Below are 20,215 nucleotides of genomic sequence, written 5' to 3'. Positions count from 1 at the left end.
TGTGTGTGTATCTGTGTGTGTGGTGTGTGTGTGAGTGTGATTGAGTGTGTGCATGCATGTGTGTATGTGCGTGTGTGAGTGTGTGTGAGTGTGATTGAGTGTGTGTGATTGAGTGTGTGCATGCATGTGTGTGTGAGTGTGTGTGTATGTGCATGTGTGTGTGAGTGTGTGTGATTGAGTGTGTGCATGCATGTGTGCATGCGTGTGTGTATGAGTGTGTGTGAGTATGTGCATGCATGTGTGTGTGAGTGAGTGTGTGTGATTGAGTGTGTGCATGCATGTGTGTATGTGCATGCATGTGTGTGAGTGTGTGCATGCATGTGTGTGTGAGTGTGTGTGTGCGAGTATGTGCATGCATGTGTGTGTGAGTGAGTGTGTGTGATTGAGTGTGTGCATGCATGTGTGTGTGAGTGTGTGCATGCATGTGTGTGTGCATGCATGTGTGTGTGAGTGTGTGTGCATGCATGTGTGTGTGCATGCATGTGTGTGTGAGTGTGTGTGTATGTGCATGTGTGTGTGAGTGTGTGTGTATGTGCATGTGTGTGTGTGAGTGTGTGTGATTGAGTATGTGCATGCATGTGTGTGTGAGTGTGTGAGAGTGTGATTGAGTGTGTGCATGTGAGTGTGTGCATGTGAGTGTGTGAGAGTGTGATTGAGTGTGTGCATGTGAGTGTGTGTGTGATTGAGTGTGTGCATGTGTGTGTGTATGTGCGTGTGTGTGAGTGTGATTGAGTGTGTGATGCCTGAGGTCCATCCTCGGCACTGGAGGGAAGGGGGCAGGGGTGACTGACTTAGACAGAGGCTCCCAGGTTCTCAGTCTTACCTGTCCCTTCTCCTTGCTGTGTTCCTCGTTGAGAACTTGAAATCGATCTGACCACTTGCTTGCCTGGAGAGAGAAAGCAAGTGATTTGTCTGAATCAGCAACACAGACAGCTACTCCACAGTGGAGCTTTGGCCGTTCACTGGGTACCTATGAAACCCGACAACCTAGTGTAACTTTGGCTGGCATTTCTGGAGTAAATGTGGCCGCAGTGTCTGAACCCATTCATTCCTCCCTGGGCTTCCTGCGGGGTTGGGACAGCAGGTGTTTCTGTTGGAGAGTAGTCAGTGTTTCAGGCTAGCAAGTGGAGCCAGCGGGGTCGGTCACACTGTGGTGGTGAGGATGCATAGTCAGGGTCACCAGAGCTGTGATGAAACACCATGACCAAACCCTTTGGGGGGGGGGTGTCATTCGCTGGCTTACACTCCCACATCACAGATCATCAAAGTTCACTGTCAACGGAAGTCAGGACAGAACTCAAGCCGGACAGGGTCCTGGAGTCCAGAGCTGATGCAGAGGCCGTGTGTGTGTGTGTGTGTGTGTGTGTGTGTGTGTGTGTGTGTATGCACGCTGCTTACTGGCTTGTTCCCGATGGCTTCCTCATCCAGGGCCTGGTGGCACCGCCCACCCACAATGGGCTGGACCCTCCACCATTAATCGCTAATTAAGAGGACGCCCCACGGTGCTGCCCACAGCCTGATCTTATGGTGGCATTTTCTCAATTGCGGCTCTCTCCTCTCTAATGACTGGCGTGGCGGGAGGGAGGGGCTCAGTTCACGGGAGACACCACGGTCTGCGGAAGGAAATTGAGTCAACTTCTAGGCCCCTACTCATGCTAAGCACCTGGCTGGACAACCACGGGCAGCTTGGACGATGGTTAAAAGGGCACCCTGGTCTACGCGGGAAAGGGGCGTGGGGGAAAGGGGCGGATACCATGGTGACAGAACCCCGTTAGAGCGTATAATTAAGTTCTGGCCAAACAAATGGCATAGCGTGGGGGAGAGTTGGGAAGACCCTGAGGAGGTGTTGTTCCAGCTAAGTGTGAGGCAGGTCCCTGCCAGCAGCAGAAGCAGCAGCCCAGCCGTCCCGGTGGGGGGCAAAGGGGCCATGAGGGAGCCTCCCTAAATGCTGCGGCCCCTTAAGACAGTCCCTCAAGTTGCGGTGAGCCTCAACCATGAGATTGTTTTCATTTCTTCTTTGCAATTGTAATTTTGCTACTGCTATGAGTCATCTTGTAAATATCTGCCGATGGTCTTAGGCAGCCCCTGGAAAGGGCCACTGGAAGCCAAGGGGCTTGCAACCCACAGGTTGCGAACTGCTTTCCAGAAGGAGGAGCGCTGGGGGCAGAGGGGGACATCGTCGCTGTAAATTACGTTCTGGTGGGAAACAAGGTCTTGTTGCTAGTTGAAAAGTCTGCAAGTGTATGTGAGCTTCAGGGAGGCGGGACCGCTGAAAGATTAAGGTAAGATGATGATGCAGCCAACTCTAACAGAGAAGGTGCTTTTAAGGGAGGCAGGCAAGAAACAACAAACAGCGGCCATATTTCTAAATGCCACTGCCCTTTGACAATGGCATAGGTTTGTTTTTATTAGAATTGACTATATATATTTATCATGTATGTGCGTGTATGCATCGGCGTGTGGTCAAGCGTTGACACTGCACACACATGAAAGTCTGAAGACAACTGGAGAGAGTTGGTTCACTGCTCCTACAATGTGGGTGCCGGGGGTCGAACCTAGGTCATAGAGCTTGGTGGTCCTTTACCCCGTGAGCAATCTCAGGGACTCCAAGGCCTTTAAACTTATCATTATTGAACTCATAGGTTATAATCGACGCCCCCCAACACAGAGTGGGGAGTGAACATGAGGCCTCACACAGGCTTCCCGCCAGCCCAACCCCTTAGCCTTTTTTATTTTCAATTGTTTTCCACGAACGGCTGTGATAAAGTAACTTTTATAGGGCGATTATGGAGTCTGACCCCCAAGTGAGAATAAAATACACAAAAGTTTGCCCAGGGTAGTGCTAACGTGAACTAAGGAGCTCGATGCTGCAATGTGCATTTTTCGAAAGTGAGATCTACCCCTGAAAAATAGGATAAAAGTTTAACAACGATGCGGAACTGCCTAAGGACACGAGCTGCCATTCTGTTAGTGAAAACTGAAAAATTCTAACTACTAATTAGTATCCACACCTGTGAATCAACACCCATTATGAACCAGACGTGTCGAGAGGCAGGAGGATAAAAAGAATAAATGAAACAAACACATTTGGTGTGAATGAACCCATTAAGACAAACCCAAGGGGGTGGAGACCGGGCTCAGTGGCTAAGAGTGCTGACTGCTCTTGCAGAGGGCAAGGGTTCAGTAACTCTTTTAGGGATTAAAAACACCTGTAACAGACTTAGTAGACTCCCTAGGGGAGGCCTTACCCTCTCTGTGGAGCAGATGGGGACTGGGGAGTTGGGAGGAGCAGGAAGAGAGAAGGGAGGGGGAACTGGGATTGGAATGTAAAAACAAATTAATAATAATATTAATAATAATAATAATGATAATAAAAAGCCCAGAAAAGCAGTAATTCCATATTAGCAAATATCCTGAATAGTTCTAAATCTCTTAAATAAAAGTATCATTGTTATAACACACTCACAAATAAAAGCCTTAAACAGTTAAAAAACAAAACAAAAAAACCCCACCTGTAGCTCCAGTTCCATGGGATCCAACGCCCCCTTCTGGCCTGTGTGGGCAGTGCATATGTGTCACACACTGTACACATAACCTCACGAAGATGTACACACAAATAATGGAATAAATGTTACAAATGGTGGCTCTGGGCATCGCCCGTGTCATACCTGGTTGTCCAGGAGCTGCAGCATGTTTTGTAGATCCTGGGGGTGTGGGAGATGGTCTTCTTTAAACTCACTGACGTCTCGTAAGGTGCCTATGTTGGACTTGATCTGCATATTGGACTTCTGTAGCTCTAACAATTGCTGTGAATGAAAACAAATATCGCCAATAGAGACGTTAGACATTTATATAACTGAAAAAATAAAGGGAAACTAAGTTTTAGAAAGTGATTTACTACTAGGGGGTAGGACATGCCACACTGATTACATGGTCGCCCAAGGACAACTGGGTAGTGAGTTCTCTCTGCCTGCCTGCCTGTATGAGGATTGGTGGAGTTGAACTTGAGTCTGCAGCTTTTACACAGCAAATGCTTGTCTTGCTGAAGTAGCCCTCTGGCCCCAGATTGACGTTCTGGCCTTTGAAGGAGGGTCTTTAAATGTTTGGCAGAAACACAGCGTCTGTGAGAGGAACTGGGCATATTTGTCCCTTTCTGTCTGTCTGTCTGTCTGTCTGTCTAGAGGCAGGTTTTGCTAGGTTGCCCAAGCTGGTCTTGAACTCTTGCTGGGCCTCCTGCGTGCTGGATTACTGGGCTATAGCAACACAGACTGTAGCAGCTAGTTCTAAGAAGTTAAGATAATGTAATGTCCAAACCTGGACAGCAGCAGGCAGTAAAGGTAACATTTCGCCTGCTCTCACTGTGTGCTCCCAGCAGCCACTGAGAGCAAAGCAGCTTTTCAGCAGAGACGTGTGTTCCCACCGTCACTACTGCTAAGGCCAGAGTGAGACCATGATGTCCGTGTGTGCACTGGGCATGCTGTGATGAGTAACACTGTCTCCAAGACCCAGCCCACATAAACTCGTGCTGAGCAGGATGAACCGCCAGCAGGGCTTCCGATACAAACAACCCACACTTCTATAAATCGTTGGGTTCCTCAATAACAAGCTCGGAACACTCAAAAAGACAAAAGAGCCTGATGAGACAACGTGACCTACTCTAACACAGACAGGAAGCTGGGCAGGAAAGGAAAGGAAAGCATTGTGGCCTTGGTCCACGGTAGCCTTTAGTTTTGTTTCTAAAACCTGTCGGCCCCTAGAGGGAGCCCAAGGACCACCCTCAGGTCCCTCTTCCTTTTCTCCAGTTTTCAGATCCAAAGGAACAGGAAGATGAAGGTCCCAGCCCCAGGCAGTGAGTTTTCCATCACACAAGTCTACGGGCCACCGCTGTTTCCCAACTGGCAGAGCCCACTCCCACATCCTGCTTACTGTGGAGACCCAATCCTCTTCATAGCTCAGGCGTGGAGTGAGGACTCCACGCCATCCTTGTCTTACCTTGGTGAGTCAGCCTTTCTATCCACTACTTGGAACATTCTACATTTCGGAGAAGGGTCTGTGGTTTAAGGCTTTTTAAAGGCAACCGAATAAGGAAAGAGTGAATTTCTTCTGGAAGCTGAACAAACGAGTGTTCCAGTGTTCCGTACTAGAGCCTGTAGAGAGGGCTCACTCATAACAAAACAATTCCTCTCACTGGCTCCGCCTCCCATGAGCCTCACGCCCCCTGGAAGGAGGGAGGGGCTGTGTGTGTCAGGCACAGTAAGATGTCTGATCCTCAGGCCGCAGCGCCATGCTAACACTGTCTCAAAGCAAGCAACACTATGAGAACTTCCAGGGTAAATACTCACATATTCTAATGCTGAATTCTTAGAAGTCAATTCTTTAAATTCCTTCATGAACATCTCCTTGACCTTCTCCATTTCATCGAGTAACTTCTCCTTTTCTTCCTCTTTCCATCTATCAAATAGCTTCAGGAAGTCGTCCTCTTTTGTCTTCTGCGTTTCGTGTTCCTGAAATTGTTTTAATATGTGTCACTGAAGGAACGAAGCAGATGCGCAAATAAATTTCGAAACAAACCGTAGCTTCATCCCAAATCTTTTAGTGTTTCTTCTTTGAAGTAGACCAGTAATAACAAACGCTAGGTCTACACACAGTGGTTCTTCCAAATTGTAATAACACTTCCTAACACAGCAGGTCTATACACAGTGATTCTTCTGGATTGAAACATAGCTAGGGAACAGGGAAGATGGCTCACGAGGAAAGGGCCCTTGATCCTGGCAACCTGACTTTGACCCCAGGACTCACGAGCTGGAAGGAAAGAGACAACTCTAGCAGCTGTCCGCTGACCTCCACATGTCCATCCACATTTATCGAGTGATAAATAAATGTAAAAATAGAATCCAAAACCCACGTCTGGACCCTGGGGATACGGTTTGGTAGTTAACAGTGCTGGCTGCATAAGCATAAGGACCTGAGTTCAAATCCCAGGACGGCCACACATAAGGCTATATAACCCCAGTGCTGCTGAGGCTCCAGGGCATCCAGCCTTGCTCCAGGGTTAGTGACAGATCCTGTCTCAAAGGAATAAGGGCCCTGGCCTACATGTGTGTGCATAAGCACATACACACACGGTGCACACAACACGCATGTACCATACACATACACCCCTGTTTCCCCGCATCTTTTGAAGTACTAGTAATTGCATTATCTGCAGCACAGAACCCTATGCCCTACCTTAGAGAACCGGATTGCATGGGCGTACTGGGCAGACTCCAGCTGAGACCTAGTGAGCTGCAGCTGCTCCTTTAACATGTCAACCTCCTTCTGGAGCCTGTCGGTCTGGGCCTTTGTATTATACTCTGTTGCGACAGAAAATCTACTTAGGATCCAGAAAAAAATCTAGTTTCTCATGCACTCACTTAAAAACCTTACAGGGCACAGCTCTACGGATAAGACAAAAGAAAATGGTCTCACTTGGGACATTAACACTTCCCTTCTGCCATGAGGCCAGCCCTGTTCTTTAGTGTTTATCTGGAGCCCGTTGTATCACCAGGCGCTTCGTTAACCTCGGTGGCTCCTTCCAGCCACTCACTGTGCTAAGGTTGATTATTTGTGGGGATGGGGCGAGAGCCCTGTGGGGGGGGAGCAGTCCTAGTTGTGAGGACCCACTGGTGCTCTGGACTCTTGGGAAGCCCGTCCCACTCAAAGCAGAGAGGCAAAGGCTTCGCCTTCGAGAGCCACAATACTGAAGCCACGCAGTCAACACTGTTTGGGCTGCCTCCTAGCAGGGTTCCTAAAGTCCCTGCCATTGGTCATACGGAGAGGGCAGTCATCTATCAACTAGGGCAAAAGCGGAGGAACCGGAAAGTTGACGTGGGAAGCAACGCGTGAAGGGGAGGAGAGGTACTTATTATGTCCATGTACTTACATGAGGGTGTACACATGACTGAATGGGAATACATGTGCTGTGAGTGTAGACATGAAAGGTATGCAAACCAAAGCAGAAAGTCAGAATCTCAAAGATGACCTGAAGAGATAATACTCATTTCAGAGTCTGAAACGCTCTCTGACACGAGTATGAGGTAGAATTAGAAATACTGAAACAGAGAGGCAGAGGTCAGTTTCACACTGAAGAATGGTAGGTCAGTTACAAACAGTTTCCACACCCCCCCACGTTTCCAGTAACACCACTTTCTTGTGTCAGCAGCCCATGCTTTAGAGTGAGAATTTCTGCTGTCCGGTTTTTTTTTTTGTTTTTTTTGTTTTTTTGTTTTTTTGCACAGTGGGTGGGAATACAAACACGCTGGTTACAGACGAAGGAAACCTACTGAGGACACTTCTGTAGGTTATAACGGTGCAACACCCACCCTGCTGGAGGACGAGGCCACCGTGCATTCTTGGAGAACATTCAAGCAGGGAGAGGGCTGGCTCCTTGGTAAACCGCAGCACCCGCTCCCATTTCTGAGTCTTTATTTCCACCTCTACTTTCTGGCTATTTCCCATCAGCATCCAAACATATAAAAGAATTTCCACGTTTCAGTGGAGGTGATAGCTCGGGGCCTCTCCCCTTCTCAGCGCACACTAACATACACACGCGCGTGGCTTAAGAGCCTTTCCTCACCGACTGCCGACTCAGTCCACTCAAACTGACCTGTCGTCTTATCGCTTCTTTGAAGCTGCTGTGTCAAGGCTAACAACTGTACAGCAACGGTCCATCTTTACTTCCGGAACATCTGATATCCTTGACCACTGCCATCTTCTAGGAACACTTTTCCACTTGCCGTTCAAGACTGCACACTCCCCAGGTCAGCCTCGGGGGACCTCCTAGCTGCCTTTCTTGAGGACCTATGCTGGGAGGCCTAGTATTGGCCCTGGGTCTCCTGACCTCTAGCTAGACGGCTTCAGCCAGCCCACTGTCCTCCAGGGACTCCCAGATCTCTCATCCACCCTGAGCTTCCATCTGCAGATGTCAGTGCATGTCCCTTGTGCGTGTGATGCAGACAGACGCATGTGTGGCCAACACACACGCTCTTATCCCTGCATTCCTCCACGTTTCTTCCCACCCCGACCCTCCATCGCAGGGAATGTTCATCTACACAGGAGTAGGGCTTCGCCTCCCCTCACCCCACGTCGTAACTCTGCAGGCTCTGTGTCCAACGCACATTCACACACGTTCTTTTCCTCTCCCTCTGTCCTGGAACCATCCCACACTTGGCTTCCTCCTCTCCTCACCTGGACTCCCGTGCACCCTTCCTCCTCCTTCTACCAGCTTCCTCTAATGCCCTTGTGGGCTGTGCACCTGCAGCTTGTGAGTTCTCCTTAAGGTGCAAATCACAGCATCCTTCTTCTCTATGAAACAGGACTTCCCACCTTGCACTCAGAACGCCCACGGGCCAGGGCCTTCCCGGCCTCCTGGGATCAGTCCCCCAGGCTTCTCACGCCCACCAACTCACTCACGCCACTCCTCCAGTCTCCTTTCTTTGTGCGGCCTCTCGCCCCTCGCTGCTGTCAGGAGTCCTTGAACCTGTGATGCTCTAGTCCTTGATTCTCACCATACTATAACTTCAGGACTCTGCTCTCTGGATAGAAACGGCCTTCAAAGGCCACCTGGAGTGATTTCCCCTGTCTTTGTCCTTCTCAGCCTTTGATACTTTCTTAGCACTGGGCACCTGGAAACCACTGCGTTGGTCCAAGTGTCTCTTTGGATCTCCGTTACAGGGAAGGTTTGAGGTGGGACTTGTGCCGTCTGCTCACAGCTGTGCCCTCAGCAGTCAGGGTCCTGTGAGCGCGCGCGCGCACACACACACACACACACACACACACACACACACACACACGCGAGGCCTCAACACTTACCCCTGGGTGAGCACGGCCTAGCAGTCTCTCTTTGAAAAGGAGCACGTATCACTGAGAAAGGGAAAGGGAGCAGAAAGAAAATAACGGATATGAACCGTGCCTTACCAAGGTGAGACTCCTCAGTGTGGCGGCGTTGGATGTGGCTTTGAAGGAAAGCCTGGTTCATAAAGGCCTTGTCACAGAAATGGCACTGCAAAGACAGCAACAGATTCAAGGGTCCACAGTGAGCGCCCCCACCTGCCTGCAGGCAAAGCCAGCCACCTGAAGCACCGCCTCCTGGCAGATGTCCCCCTTAAATTAGACACACAGGCGTCTTACAAGTATGTAATTTTTAGACTGCATTTGTAAAACAGCCCCCTCCCGCAGGACATCGAGTGTCATTTGACGGGAGCAGAACCAAGCCATTCCCATTCCCAGAGCTCACCCACGGTATTCTTTCCCAACCGGAAGGACACTTCTCCCAGGACTTCTGACGGATTTGCTTGTCTCACTCACTATGAATCGCATCACTACTCCGCCTCGGCCTATGTCTATAGCTCCATATCCCGAAGACCATTGAAACCACTTACAGAGTGTCCCAAATGGGTAAAAAGTGTCTCCCTAACCTGAAAGTCCTGAATCCAAAATGCTCCGAAGCGTAGACTGCTTTCCACCAGTCTAACCTCCCACACCCAACACCACACCCTGGGTCTCAGTCAAAATGCAGGCAAACTAAAAATATTACATAAAACCAACTTAAGTCCATCACTGTAGGTTGTATTTGAAACATCCATTAACTTTGTGTTTAGATTTGGGTCTCATGGGCTGGAGAGCCTTTACTGTTCTCAGAGAGGACCCAGGCTGGAGTCTCAGTGCCCACATCGGGTGGAGCCCACATCGGGTGGCTCAGGACCCACCCATATCTCCGGTTCCAAGAGCTCTGACCCTCTCTGGCCTCCTTGTGCACCTGTACTGGGTCATATGGGCATGGGCACATACACATAAATATTTAGATTTGAGTCCCAGGCCCAAGATACCTCATTGGACGAATGCAACTATTCCAAAGTTCAAAACATTTCTGGTCCTAGGCATTTCAAAGCAAGAGATACTCAACCTGTACACTGATTTCAAAATTGCAGTGTTTATCCTGGGCCCAATGTCTACTTCGTAACAGAGATTACGATCAGATTCAAAAGATGTTTAATTCTTTAAATGCATGCTAATGTTGGTATTCTTGTCTTTTATAACTGCACGCATTTAAACTTCGGAGTCTGCTGCTCACTGTGAGATGGTTTCTGTGTAGGAACGAAACAGGGCTAGAGGAGATACAAAGGTGTGGCAAATGCAGGTCAGAGGGGTCTACTCTGACACTTTGTCATTTGGGGGGGAAATTAAATTTTAAAAGAGGGCGGGGGGGGGGGCTCGAATATTGAATCATATGCCAGGTCATTTGGAGGCCAACCTCAATAGCATTTTTTTCACATCTATTATACAGAGGAAACAGGTTCAACAAGCAACATTTGGGTAACCTCTTAAGTCCTGCTGACAATAGTAGATACCTAACTATCAATCCCTTGGTGGCTGCAGAAGGTAATGGAACATTTTCTCTGTTGATTAAAGTGAATATTTTTGCCTTAACCCGTTTTCTCTGGGGAACATTTAAATCTCCGGGAAGAATGGGAAGGGTAGGTCTGCTAAAGAGAACGGGCCCGGTACAGTGTCCCACCTGGTAATAGCTGGCTTTGGCCTCGATCATCAGCTGCTGCGTGGACAGCATCTTCTTCCTGCGTTTGCACTCGTCCTTCAGAAGTTTGATCTCGCCAGCCTGCTTGGTGAGCAGCTGCTTGCTCTGCTCATAGTCGATCAGGCTCAGGCGCAGCCTCTCCTCCACCAGGTTTAGCTGGGAGGTGAGGAACTCCTGCGAATGCATCAGGTATTCGATGGTGAGCTGCGCCAGGCGGATCAGCTTCAGCAGCACGGGGTCCACCCCTGACTGGCAGTGCGGGCACTTCTCATCCTCCAGCTTGCAGAAGGTAATGTTCATGATGTTCTCCTGCAGCGTCAGGACGTCCACGGCGCCGGCCACCTTGTCCACGTCGATGGCGCTCAGCCGCCTCCAGTCCACGCTCTCCAGTCGCGGCCGGAACTGGAAGAAGGGTAGGGGCCCCGAGGCCGCTCTGGGGGGGACAAAGGCCATGGGGGCCGCGCCTGCGGCAGAGGCGTCGGGCCCCTCGGGGCTGTTGGCCAGAGGGTAATAGACGTGCTTCTGGAAGGGCTGTGGAGGAAGAGACAGCGTGGCGGGAGGCGGAGGGGCTACCAGCCCACAGTCCCAGGGAACCCACCGTCCCCGCCCTGCATCCCGGACAGGTACCTCCGGCCTCGTGCATCTTACCATGCTTGCAAACCAGTCCGCCGCCTAGGCTTGCGCTGGAGGGGCGGGGCAGTGTAGTCTACCTGGCCCGGGCCGCCTCGGGGCCGCCGCCGCCACACCCCTCGTGAGCCGCTGAAGGCCCAGACCCCCGCTGCGGCGGCGGCGGCCTAAGATCTGGGCGTCCAGGACGTTGCTATGGCAGCGCCCAGCCCCGACCTGGAGCACAGGGCGTGTCCGCCCACGCGCGTTCAGCATGCGCCCAGGGACCTGTGGAACCAGAAGGGCAAGAGACCCTTGGACCAGCCGGAGACCCACACTCCTCACCCATCCGGAGCGGGCATCTCTGGGCAGCCACCCCCCCCCCCCGACACCACCCTCCCTGGTCCCAAAAGACAGGTCCCGGGAAGCCTCTGAAATATGCTTGGGGGTCGCATTTCCAGAATCTTCATTCCTAGATGTGGTTGGTCTCCTGGCTATCTACCCTCATGCCAGAGTTAGGTTTTGAGATTAGAAATGTATACACACTCGCCTTTATCTTTTCCACATATTTGGGAAATGCGTAGCAACAGAAGTTTATCCTTAACTGAGGAGCATAAGGACTGGATGCTCTGCAAGCTGACTCCGCTGTTAATTATCTGCATGTATATATACGTTTGCCGATTTTTAACAGAATGGTACGTTTAAAATTGAGAGTGTGTATTTCATATTACACCACAGAAGAGTTAACTTTATCAGCCTTTTAAAGCTAGTGTTTCTTTCAACATACTTTTTTAATGGGGCTGTTCCTCCTCTGTGGATTGGCAGCTTAACTTCGACATCTTGTTAAAACACAAAGCAAATAGCTAACCCAATATGTGTAACAGTCTGTCATTCCAAAAGCATTTCTCAAAATGCTGAGGTTAAAAACAGATGGGAACTCCAACCGTCAGCGTTCTACCAAGGTAACTGGGCTACAGTATTTACCTTACAAATCTATGTCGGTGCTGCAATCTTTAAAAAATTCTAGCAGTGGCCTGCAGACCCCAGGCCTCTCATCGTGGGGGTCTTCTGGAGGCTGCCAGTGGTCAAGGAGCTGAGGGAAAGCCAGGGATTCCTCAATCCACCATGGAGGCCCTGCTTGGACCAACCATCAGGAATTTGTTTTTCTTTCCTAACAACCAAATACGTGAACAAGAAGAAAGGAAAATACAATTCACGGTAACTAACTTGAAGGTGAGATGCACAAGTCTGAGCACTTTCCGTACAGAATAAGGAGATTCACAGGAAAGTGTCCGGGGAATAAAACACACACTTCATATAAGCCATGCATTCACAAGAATCTGGGGCTGTGGGAGAAGCAGATTTTGCTGCAGCCTAGAATAAAAACGCTAAGCACACAGACAGTTTAAAAGATTGATTCTTCCGTGTGCGTGGTGCCTAACCCAGAACACATCTGTTGACCCCGGTCCTCAGTTTCTCCATCTGTTGATCTACTGGGATACTGACCTGGCAGGTTTGTGGATTCTGGGCTCCATCCACTGGGCTGGCGGGAACAGCGGGAACAGGAGAGACGTGTTGCTCACCACTGTATTTCCAGTACCTAGTGCGAGCAAGAGAGAGGAGGAATGTGCTAGGAAACAAACAAACAAGCAAACAAAAACAACCAACCAAACAAAAAACGGCCCAAAGAGTTAGGTGCTTGGTTAAAGAGACAGTGGCTCCAGGTCCATATCCCTTACATTTCCTTTGCCTTTGGCCTGTTAAAGGGATGGACGCTCCTTCTTTTCTTTTCCAAAGGCCCGCTAGCTGAACGCGGGGAGGCTCGCGCGCTCCCCCTGCATACCCAGTAAGGACGCGCAGGCCCAAGCTACAGGCTTGGCGGTCACCCCTGGAGCTTAGGGCATCTGCGGTTAGCCATCCTTCCCCCCAGGTCAAATCTCGACCACAAGATGGCCGGAACAGGAAGACAGGGGGCACACTTTCCTGCCCACCCCCCTTCTCTCCACCCCAGGCCCGGTTCCCAGCGCTGTGCGGCAAGTGCTGTTCTGGGAACACCGCACCGTGCGCAAAGACAAAGGTTCGGGAAGCCGAGCCCTAGAAAGCAAAGGTTGGTTGAGGGCCCTGGCGGATCTGCAGCGTTGCGGATCTCAGCAGGCAGAATGGGGAAGAAGGCCCGATTCCGCCAGCAGGGATGCGAGATGCTCTGTGTCCTAGAAGTCAGGCGGGCGCCTGGAGCATCCCAGAGCTCGGCTCACCCCAGCTGCGCGCTCCTGGGCGAGAGCCGGGCTCTTCAAGCCACGGGGCGTCACCAGGGCTCCAGATCCCGGGACTGCTGCTGGCGCAGAGGCGGGGCAACCGAACAGGGAGAGGCAGGCCGGCTCCTTCTTCCAGGGTGCAAGATAAAGCGTGTCTTGTCTGGGCAAGTTGTGATGAGGCGGACAGCCTGCCTTCGCTTCTTGTTCTCCCAGGCTCCAGGCCGTGGGTGGCAAAGGCTGCCCCACCCCCCTCCCGCCCCCTCCCCTCCACGGTCTTCTGGTGGCTTCTTCTCTCCGCTACCCCGCTCGTCTGGCAGCTGGGCGGGACCGTCCGTGCCTAGACCGCAGCGCTAAAATGCGCTCCTCCAATCCCGCAGCCGCTGCAGACACGTGACGCGACGCTGAGCTCGGTTGCTAACTCCCGGTGCTACCCCCGGGTAGACTTTTCAAAAAAGAATTCAGGCCGGCTTCTGGCTTACAGTTATTCCCACTTTGGGCTCGCTGCTTCCTCTGTAGGGCAGGTGTGACTTTTCTTTTCAGAAGAGATGCGTTTTAACTGCAGACATATGCAGATAAAAGACAGAGCTTCCCGAGTCTAAAGCAGGATGTGCCCTAGAGCCAAGACAAGTGTGAATTCTCCTTAAAGCTGAGGTCGGAACCGTCATTCATGATCATGCAAGGCGGAGAGGAGGGATCTCCGCGTGCTCCCATAGTACCACACCAGTGAAAACGTCTCTGAGGGGGCTGATATTCATTCGTGATGAACGTTGGATTATACAAACTAACAAGATTACTAAAAAGAGGCTTTTTAACGCACTGGATAGAAGATCCTATTATTTCTGAAATCTACCCTACACGTGGACTTTAGGTTTAATTGAGATACAGTAAACTAATCCAATTTGAGGACCTTGAAGCAGTTACAAACGTGGAAGGTATTAGCACAAGATAATGTGCTTGCTAGTTTTCATCAAACTGACATTAACTATGGACGCCTAGGAAGACAGAGCCTCAGTTGAAGAGTTGTCTCCCTCCGAATGGCATGTGGGCATGTCTGGGGGCACTTTTTGCATTACGGTTTGATAGTGAGGGTGGTTTCACTCTTGGGCAGGTGGAATTGGGTTGTATGGGGGAGGGGCAAGTATGAGGAGCAACCCTGTCTACACCAGTCCAGCCTTGCTTCTGGATCTGCTCCAGGCGCCTTCCTTAAGCTCCTACTTGGGCTTTCCTTGGTGGCCCCTGGGTTTGGACTAAGCCCTTCCCTTCCCTTCCGGGGCTGCTTTTAGTCAAGGCAATAATCATCACAGCAACAACAAAGTAACTACACGTTGTGTAACAGCTTTCCTGAGAATGAAACACTCCACCCAGCAGGGAAACTCTGTAAGCACGAAGGTAAACAGTGCAAGGTAGCTTCAAGAAGTTCCTGAAGCTGAGCAGACCCATTAGGCTCCTCCCTGCCAGAGAAAGCTGCCAAAGACCAGAATCCTCTCAGACTAAGTGAAGCTGAGCTGCGGGCAACTAAGATTGAGAGCAGACCAGCCCCTGGGAGGAACCAGGGGAGCTTCCTTCCGGGAAGAGGTTCAGAGGGGCCACGTGGAAAGGACACTCTCCAAACAGTTGCGCTGACTGCAAGGCTGTGTAGCGTATGTCTGGGTCCCAGCTTTGTGAGCTGTCCCCCATGCAGGGGTGGACCTTGGTGATGCAGCTCTCTGAGTCATCTCTGCTCCTGTGAGTAACCCTGGTAAAATTCGTTCACCAAGTTGGATTTTTGTGGTTTCAACACACTTGTCTGTTGTGAGATTCAGATCTGGAGTGAGCATTCCATGTTGCATCTCCTCAAGGTAAGTTTTGTCACACAATGCTGGGACATCCATCAAAATTATTGTCTAAATACATATTAAAGGAGAATTTCAAAGTGGATAACTGTTACACAACAGAAATATCCATCATATGCTATCCATAAGAAATCCACTTTAGCTAGGCGTGGTGGCGCGCACCTTTAATCCCGGCAGGAGGATCTCTGTGAGTTCAAGGGCAGCCTGGTCTACATGCATTCTACTGCTTTGGCTTTGCTTATCTTTCTTAGGAAATGAGTGTTCTTAAATGACAGAACAGCACAGGTCCTTCCAGTTCAATAGGCGTTGTTAGCATTAGCTAACAAAGTGAATGTTGGGTTTTGAACTCAGCACTCAAATAAACTTTAGAGCAGTGGTTTTCAACCTTCCTCACACTGTGGCCATTTAATGCAGTTCCTCATGTTGTGGGGACCCCAACCATAACATTACTTTGTTACTTCACAACTGCAACGTTGATGCTGTATGCATTGTAAGTCTCTGTGCTTTCCCAGCTCTGAAAGGGTCACCTGACACCCCAAATGGGGTCACGCACGGGTCACCCACGACCCACCGGTTGAGAATCACTGTCCATAGTGAGTTCCAGGATAGCCAGGGCTGCTTAGTAAGGCTCTTCCTCGAAAAACAAGCAAACAAAGGTCCACTTTAAATGCGAAGGTTCCGCAGATTAGATGTGGCGGTGTTATCAGTGGTCCTAGGTTAAGGTGTAGGGCTGCTCTGAGATGGAGTTGCTCGTATGCCAGGCTGACCTCAAACTCACTGGCGTGGCCATTATCCAGTTTATGTGGTGCTGGGTATGGAAGCCAAGGCACTCCACCAACTGGGCCATTTCCTTTGCCCAAGAGTTAGGATTCTTGAGAGAAATCACAACCAGGCAGGTGATACCAAATGGGATTTTGTTTGTTTGTTTGGTTTTTGCTCTAACACAGTACCTGGGGAAGGCTTCATAGATAGATGGCCAGAGAATATGGCAGACCGTGGCGTGGTTCCTGGCTGCTGTTCCTGGGTGCTCTTGTGTGGATGCTGCTTGGCGCTCAGATGTCTGTTTTCTGATTGTAGCTTGAGTTTGTTTCTGACAACACTAGGTCCTGGCTCTCTGTGCTAGGTTTGCAAAAGATGGTGAGTGTCACTGCACCCCAGAAGGTGAAACAGCCTTCAAATCTGGCCATTTTGCACATGTGTTTGAAGGAAAGTCACAAATTAGAAGGAAGTCAGCGTAACCTACCAAAGCAGTAACGTCTAGGAAGACAGCCCTGTGACCCAAACCTCCCTGTTCCCTCTCACGGGGGCTGGGGCTTACATCATGGGGGACATTGTTTCAGAGTTTCATTTAAAAAGTGATTGTGTGTGTGTGTGTGTGTGTGTGTGTGTGTGTGTGTACAGTTATGCTCATGTATGTGGGATGTGTGAGTGCGTGTGGGCGATCGTGCTTGTGTGTGTGATGTGTTATGAATATAGGGGAGCGTGCACCACAGCTGGTGTGTGGAAGTCAGAGGAAAACCTTGAGAATTTGTTTTCTCCTACTGTCATGGGCTTGCACCTGTCAGGGTTTGCTCAGGCAGCACCTTTTCATGAAGAACCATCCCACTGGCATCATGGGGGGCTTTAAATACACACACACACACACACACACACACACACACACACACATGCACACACACACGCACACACACACATATATTTAAAACTTTTATTTATATGTCTGCGTTTGTATGCATGCCGTGTGTGTTCAGGGGCCTGCAGAGGTCAGGAAGGGGTACTGGATCTGCTGGCATTACGGGCAGTTGCGAGTTGCACAACGTGGGTGGGTGCTGAGAACTGAACTTAGGTCCTCTGGAAGCAAGTGTCGTTAGCCAGTGAACCATCTTCCCAGCTCCAAGATAGATTTCTTTAAGGATATAAATTAGCAAATCCCTACATATCCTTTGAGTTCCTAACTCTTCAATACACTACCTGAGCAGCTAGATCTGTATTCTGGTCGTTGTAACAACACTTGGGGTGTGGTTCTTGAGATGGGAATTTTTAGTTCTCCATTGCAAAACTGGCCAACTTTCTTTTGCTGCAGAAGGCAAAAGTCAGGATAAAATCCATACTGTGTGAACACTTCACTGAGTTGCTACCATGCTTTCTCCGGCCTGCTGGTAGACTTGTGTTAACAGATTTGTGCTCTTACCCGGAAGCTATGATGTAGAAGAGTTGAAATGAGGCCAGAGCAGGGGCGGGGGTGGTGTAGTAGGCTCCAGGTGCTGCTGATGCCATAGGCCTGGGGACCAGTGCCAGGAGCACTGGGCGCTCTTTCAGAGGTCCTGGGTTCAATTCCCAGCAGCTCACAACTGTCCGTAATTCCAGTGCTGGGGGATCTGACACCTTCACACAGACATGCATGCCGGCAGAACATCCACGTACACGAGAGTTAAAGGAATATGTAGTCCCTGACTGTTTTCTCGCACCACTGTTTCCCTAAGGATGCTTATTCTCAGGCATCAGTTTTATTAGCTAAACTGGATGTTTGTGCTCTTTTAGTTTACATATTATTACCATTAATTTGTGATATGAATCTTTTGTGCTCCCGAGAGCTTGACAAAGATCATTCCACTGGGAAAGGTAGTGCAATGGCTTGAGAAATCGGATTATTCAGGAGCCTGTATTTCTTTTCTTCCCTAATGGAATGTACACTCTAAATGCACATCTTAAAATCATTTTGTTGGTATGTGTGCATTTTCGATGTCGTATTTAAAACACTGAGGCACAAAACTGCAGATTCCAGATAAAATTTGCGTGGTAATGTTGTGTTGAGAGCGGGCAACAAGTAACGGGTAACGGGTATGCTGACATCCAAGTTATGTTCCAGCTGTTTGATAACTGGTAACAAAGTGATCTTTCTCTGAAAAATGTGTTTTATGCAGATTTCCTACATATACACTTTCCACTTATATATCTCATTGGGAGATCATTACTTGGAGAACAAGGCGATAACATATGTAATACATGAACCGGTAGTTTTATACCGTTACCATGCTATGGAACAATCTTTGGACACTGTAAGTATGTATTGCTTTCATTGGTTAATAGAGAGATCACTGGCCTATAGCTGGGCAGGAAGATTAGTCAGGAGATCCAGACCTGGAGGACGCTGGGAAGAACAAGTGTGGAGTCCGAGGAATCATCAGCAGGAGATGAACATGTCATGTTTGTTCATCATGCTACCATGTGGTAGAAGGTAGATAAGAAATATGGATTGATTCAAGCTGTAAACACTAGTTAGTAAAAAGCCTCAGCTATTGGCTTATTATTAATTTGTAATTAATAATAAGTCTCTGTGTGGTTACTTGGGAGTGGCTGTTTGGACACAGAAAAACTCTGTCTACGTTATCGTAACATTCCTATTTTAATTTGGGTCTCTTGAGTGTTAAGAGGAAGGGCTAGCCAGATGATGTGTTAGTGAAAACACTACACTGAACTTAATTTACAACTCAAATGAAAATTATAGTGAGAGGAGATAGAAAGAACACACGTGGGTATGAAAGAATGTGGGAAGAATGTGAGGAAGGAGATAAGGGTTTAAATGGGGATGGGCAGGATGCTGGGGATGAAGGGAAGGAGGTGAGTTACCTAAAACTGAGGATCGTGAAGAAACCTTATGAAAACCCGTGTGTTCTAAGCTAACAAAAAATATAGTAATATAAAAAGCAGTTAGAGCAGAGACACAATGCTGCTCTCAGAAGGCTTGGGTTATTAAATGAACATCTCAGTACCAAACATGGGCTACCTACCTACGAGGTATTGGTCAACAAAGTTCCAGAGTCCTTCAAAGATGGTGCAGCTATCGCCATTGCTCTTGGCTACTTTCTGTAGGCCGTGAGACACTATTGCTCAGGATACCACACTCTTACCTTGTGGTGAGAGATCAATCTTGCATTGACAGGGAAACTGTGTCCCCATGGCTGCTTTTCATATTGCTGGAAGGTGCTGTTCAGGCTGCAGAGGGAGAAAAGACATGGTCTTCCCCAGCTCTAGACCCTGCGACCCTGCACACTCCATTGTTCACTGGCACAATGCTGGCAAGGATGCTTATTGGAGTGTCATAGTTCGCTGCAGTGGTCAACTTTATACAAACCTAGATTCAGCTGTGAAGGGGGAAACTCAGCGGAAGGATTCCCAAGACCAGATTGGCCTGCGGCCATGTCTGTGAGCTGTTTTCATTTAAAGTGAGGGATCCCACTATGTGGGCCTGGCTGTCCTGGACTCAACTTGTAGATCAGGCTGGCCTCCAACTCACAGAGATCTGCTTGCCTCCCTCCAGGGTGCTGGGACTAGAGGCAGGCTTGTGCTGCTACTCCTGTGTGAGATATTTTCTTAGTTACTAATTGATGTAGTAGGGCCTAACACAGTGTGGGCTTTGAGTTTTTGCCTTTGTTTTCCTTTATGATGGACTAAAACCTGCATGCCAGAATAGGCTCTTCCCTCCCGGAATTGCTTTGGGTCAGAATGTTTTATTGAAGTAACAGAAATTCAATCAGAGCATCCAGTAACTCGCTACTCTCTTGATTGTGTTTAAGGCCAGCTTCCCAGGGGGAAATCCATACTCGGTACTGTAAACATAGTCAAACTGGTGCCTAGGGAAGCCCGGTTGCAGTGGGTAGTTTTAACGCAGATTCCTAACGGGCTAATGTGCCGAGAGTATGGGACTTCGAGTACTCTGCCGTAGCCATCAAGCACTTCACGGAAGGAGGGGCAGAAGGGACGTAAGAGCCTGAGGTTGAGGACAAGTACTCTGAAATGTTGAGCTTTGGCTGTGGCACAGCTAGCTGTCACACACGTGAATTTAAGAGCAGCTGTGGTTACATTCGTGAACTGCCAAAATCAAGCCAGTAAAAATTCCAGTATGGAGTCAGGACAGTCCTCACCCTCTAGTTGAGGCACTGTGGGGC

General features: G+C 49.4%; 1 protein-coding gene across 1 annotated transcript in view; it reads right to left on the bottom strand.

Moving 5' to 3' along the window:
- Dzip1 (DAZ interacting zinc finger protein 1) overlaps positions 1–20,215 on the bottom strand; it is a 58,287-nt gene that overhangs the window by 32,440 nt on the left and 5,632 nt on the right. Inside the window, 11 exon segments of the mRNA XM_051195747.1 lie at positions 824–886; positions 3,669–3,806; positions 5,343–5,504; positions 6,229–6,353; positions 8,956–9,040; positions 10,556–11,104; positions 11,222–11,467; positions 12,686–12,779; positions 13,023–13,273; positions 13,435–13,514; positions 19,058–19,133. Coding sequence (XP_051051704.1) covers positions 824–886; positions 3,669–3,806; positions 5,343–5,504; positions 6,229–6,353; positions 8,956–9,040; positions 10,556–11,104; positions 11,222–11,467; positions 12,686–12,779; positions 13,023–13,273; positions 13,435–13,514; positions 19,058–19,133 — 1,869 coding nt within the window.

Source organism: Phodopus roborovskii, unplaced genomic scaffold, assembly GCF_943737965.1.
Source record: "Phodopus roborovskii unplaced genomic scaffold, PHOROB, whole genome shotgun sequence".
NCBI classification, from domain to species: Eukaryota; Metazoa; Chordata; class Mammalia; order Rodentia; family Cricetidae; genus Phodopus; species Phodopus roborovskii.
Note: the sequence above shows the minus strand (reverse complement) of the source record. Positions and strands in the feature narration are given on the sequence as shown.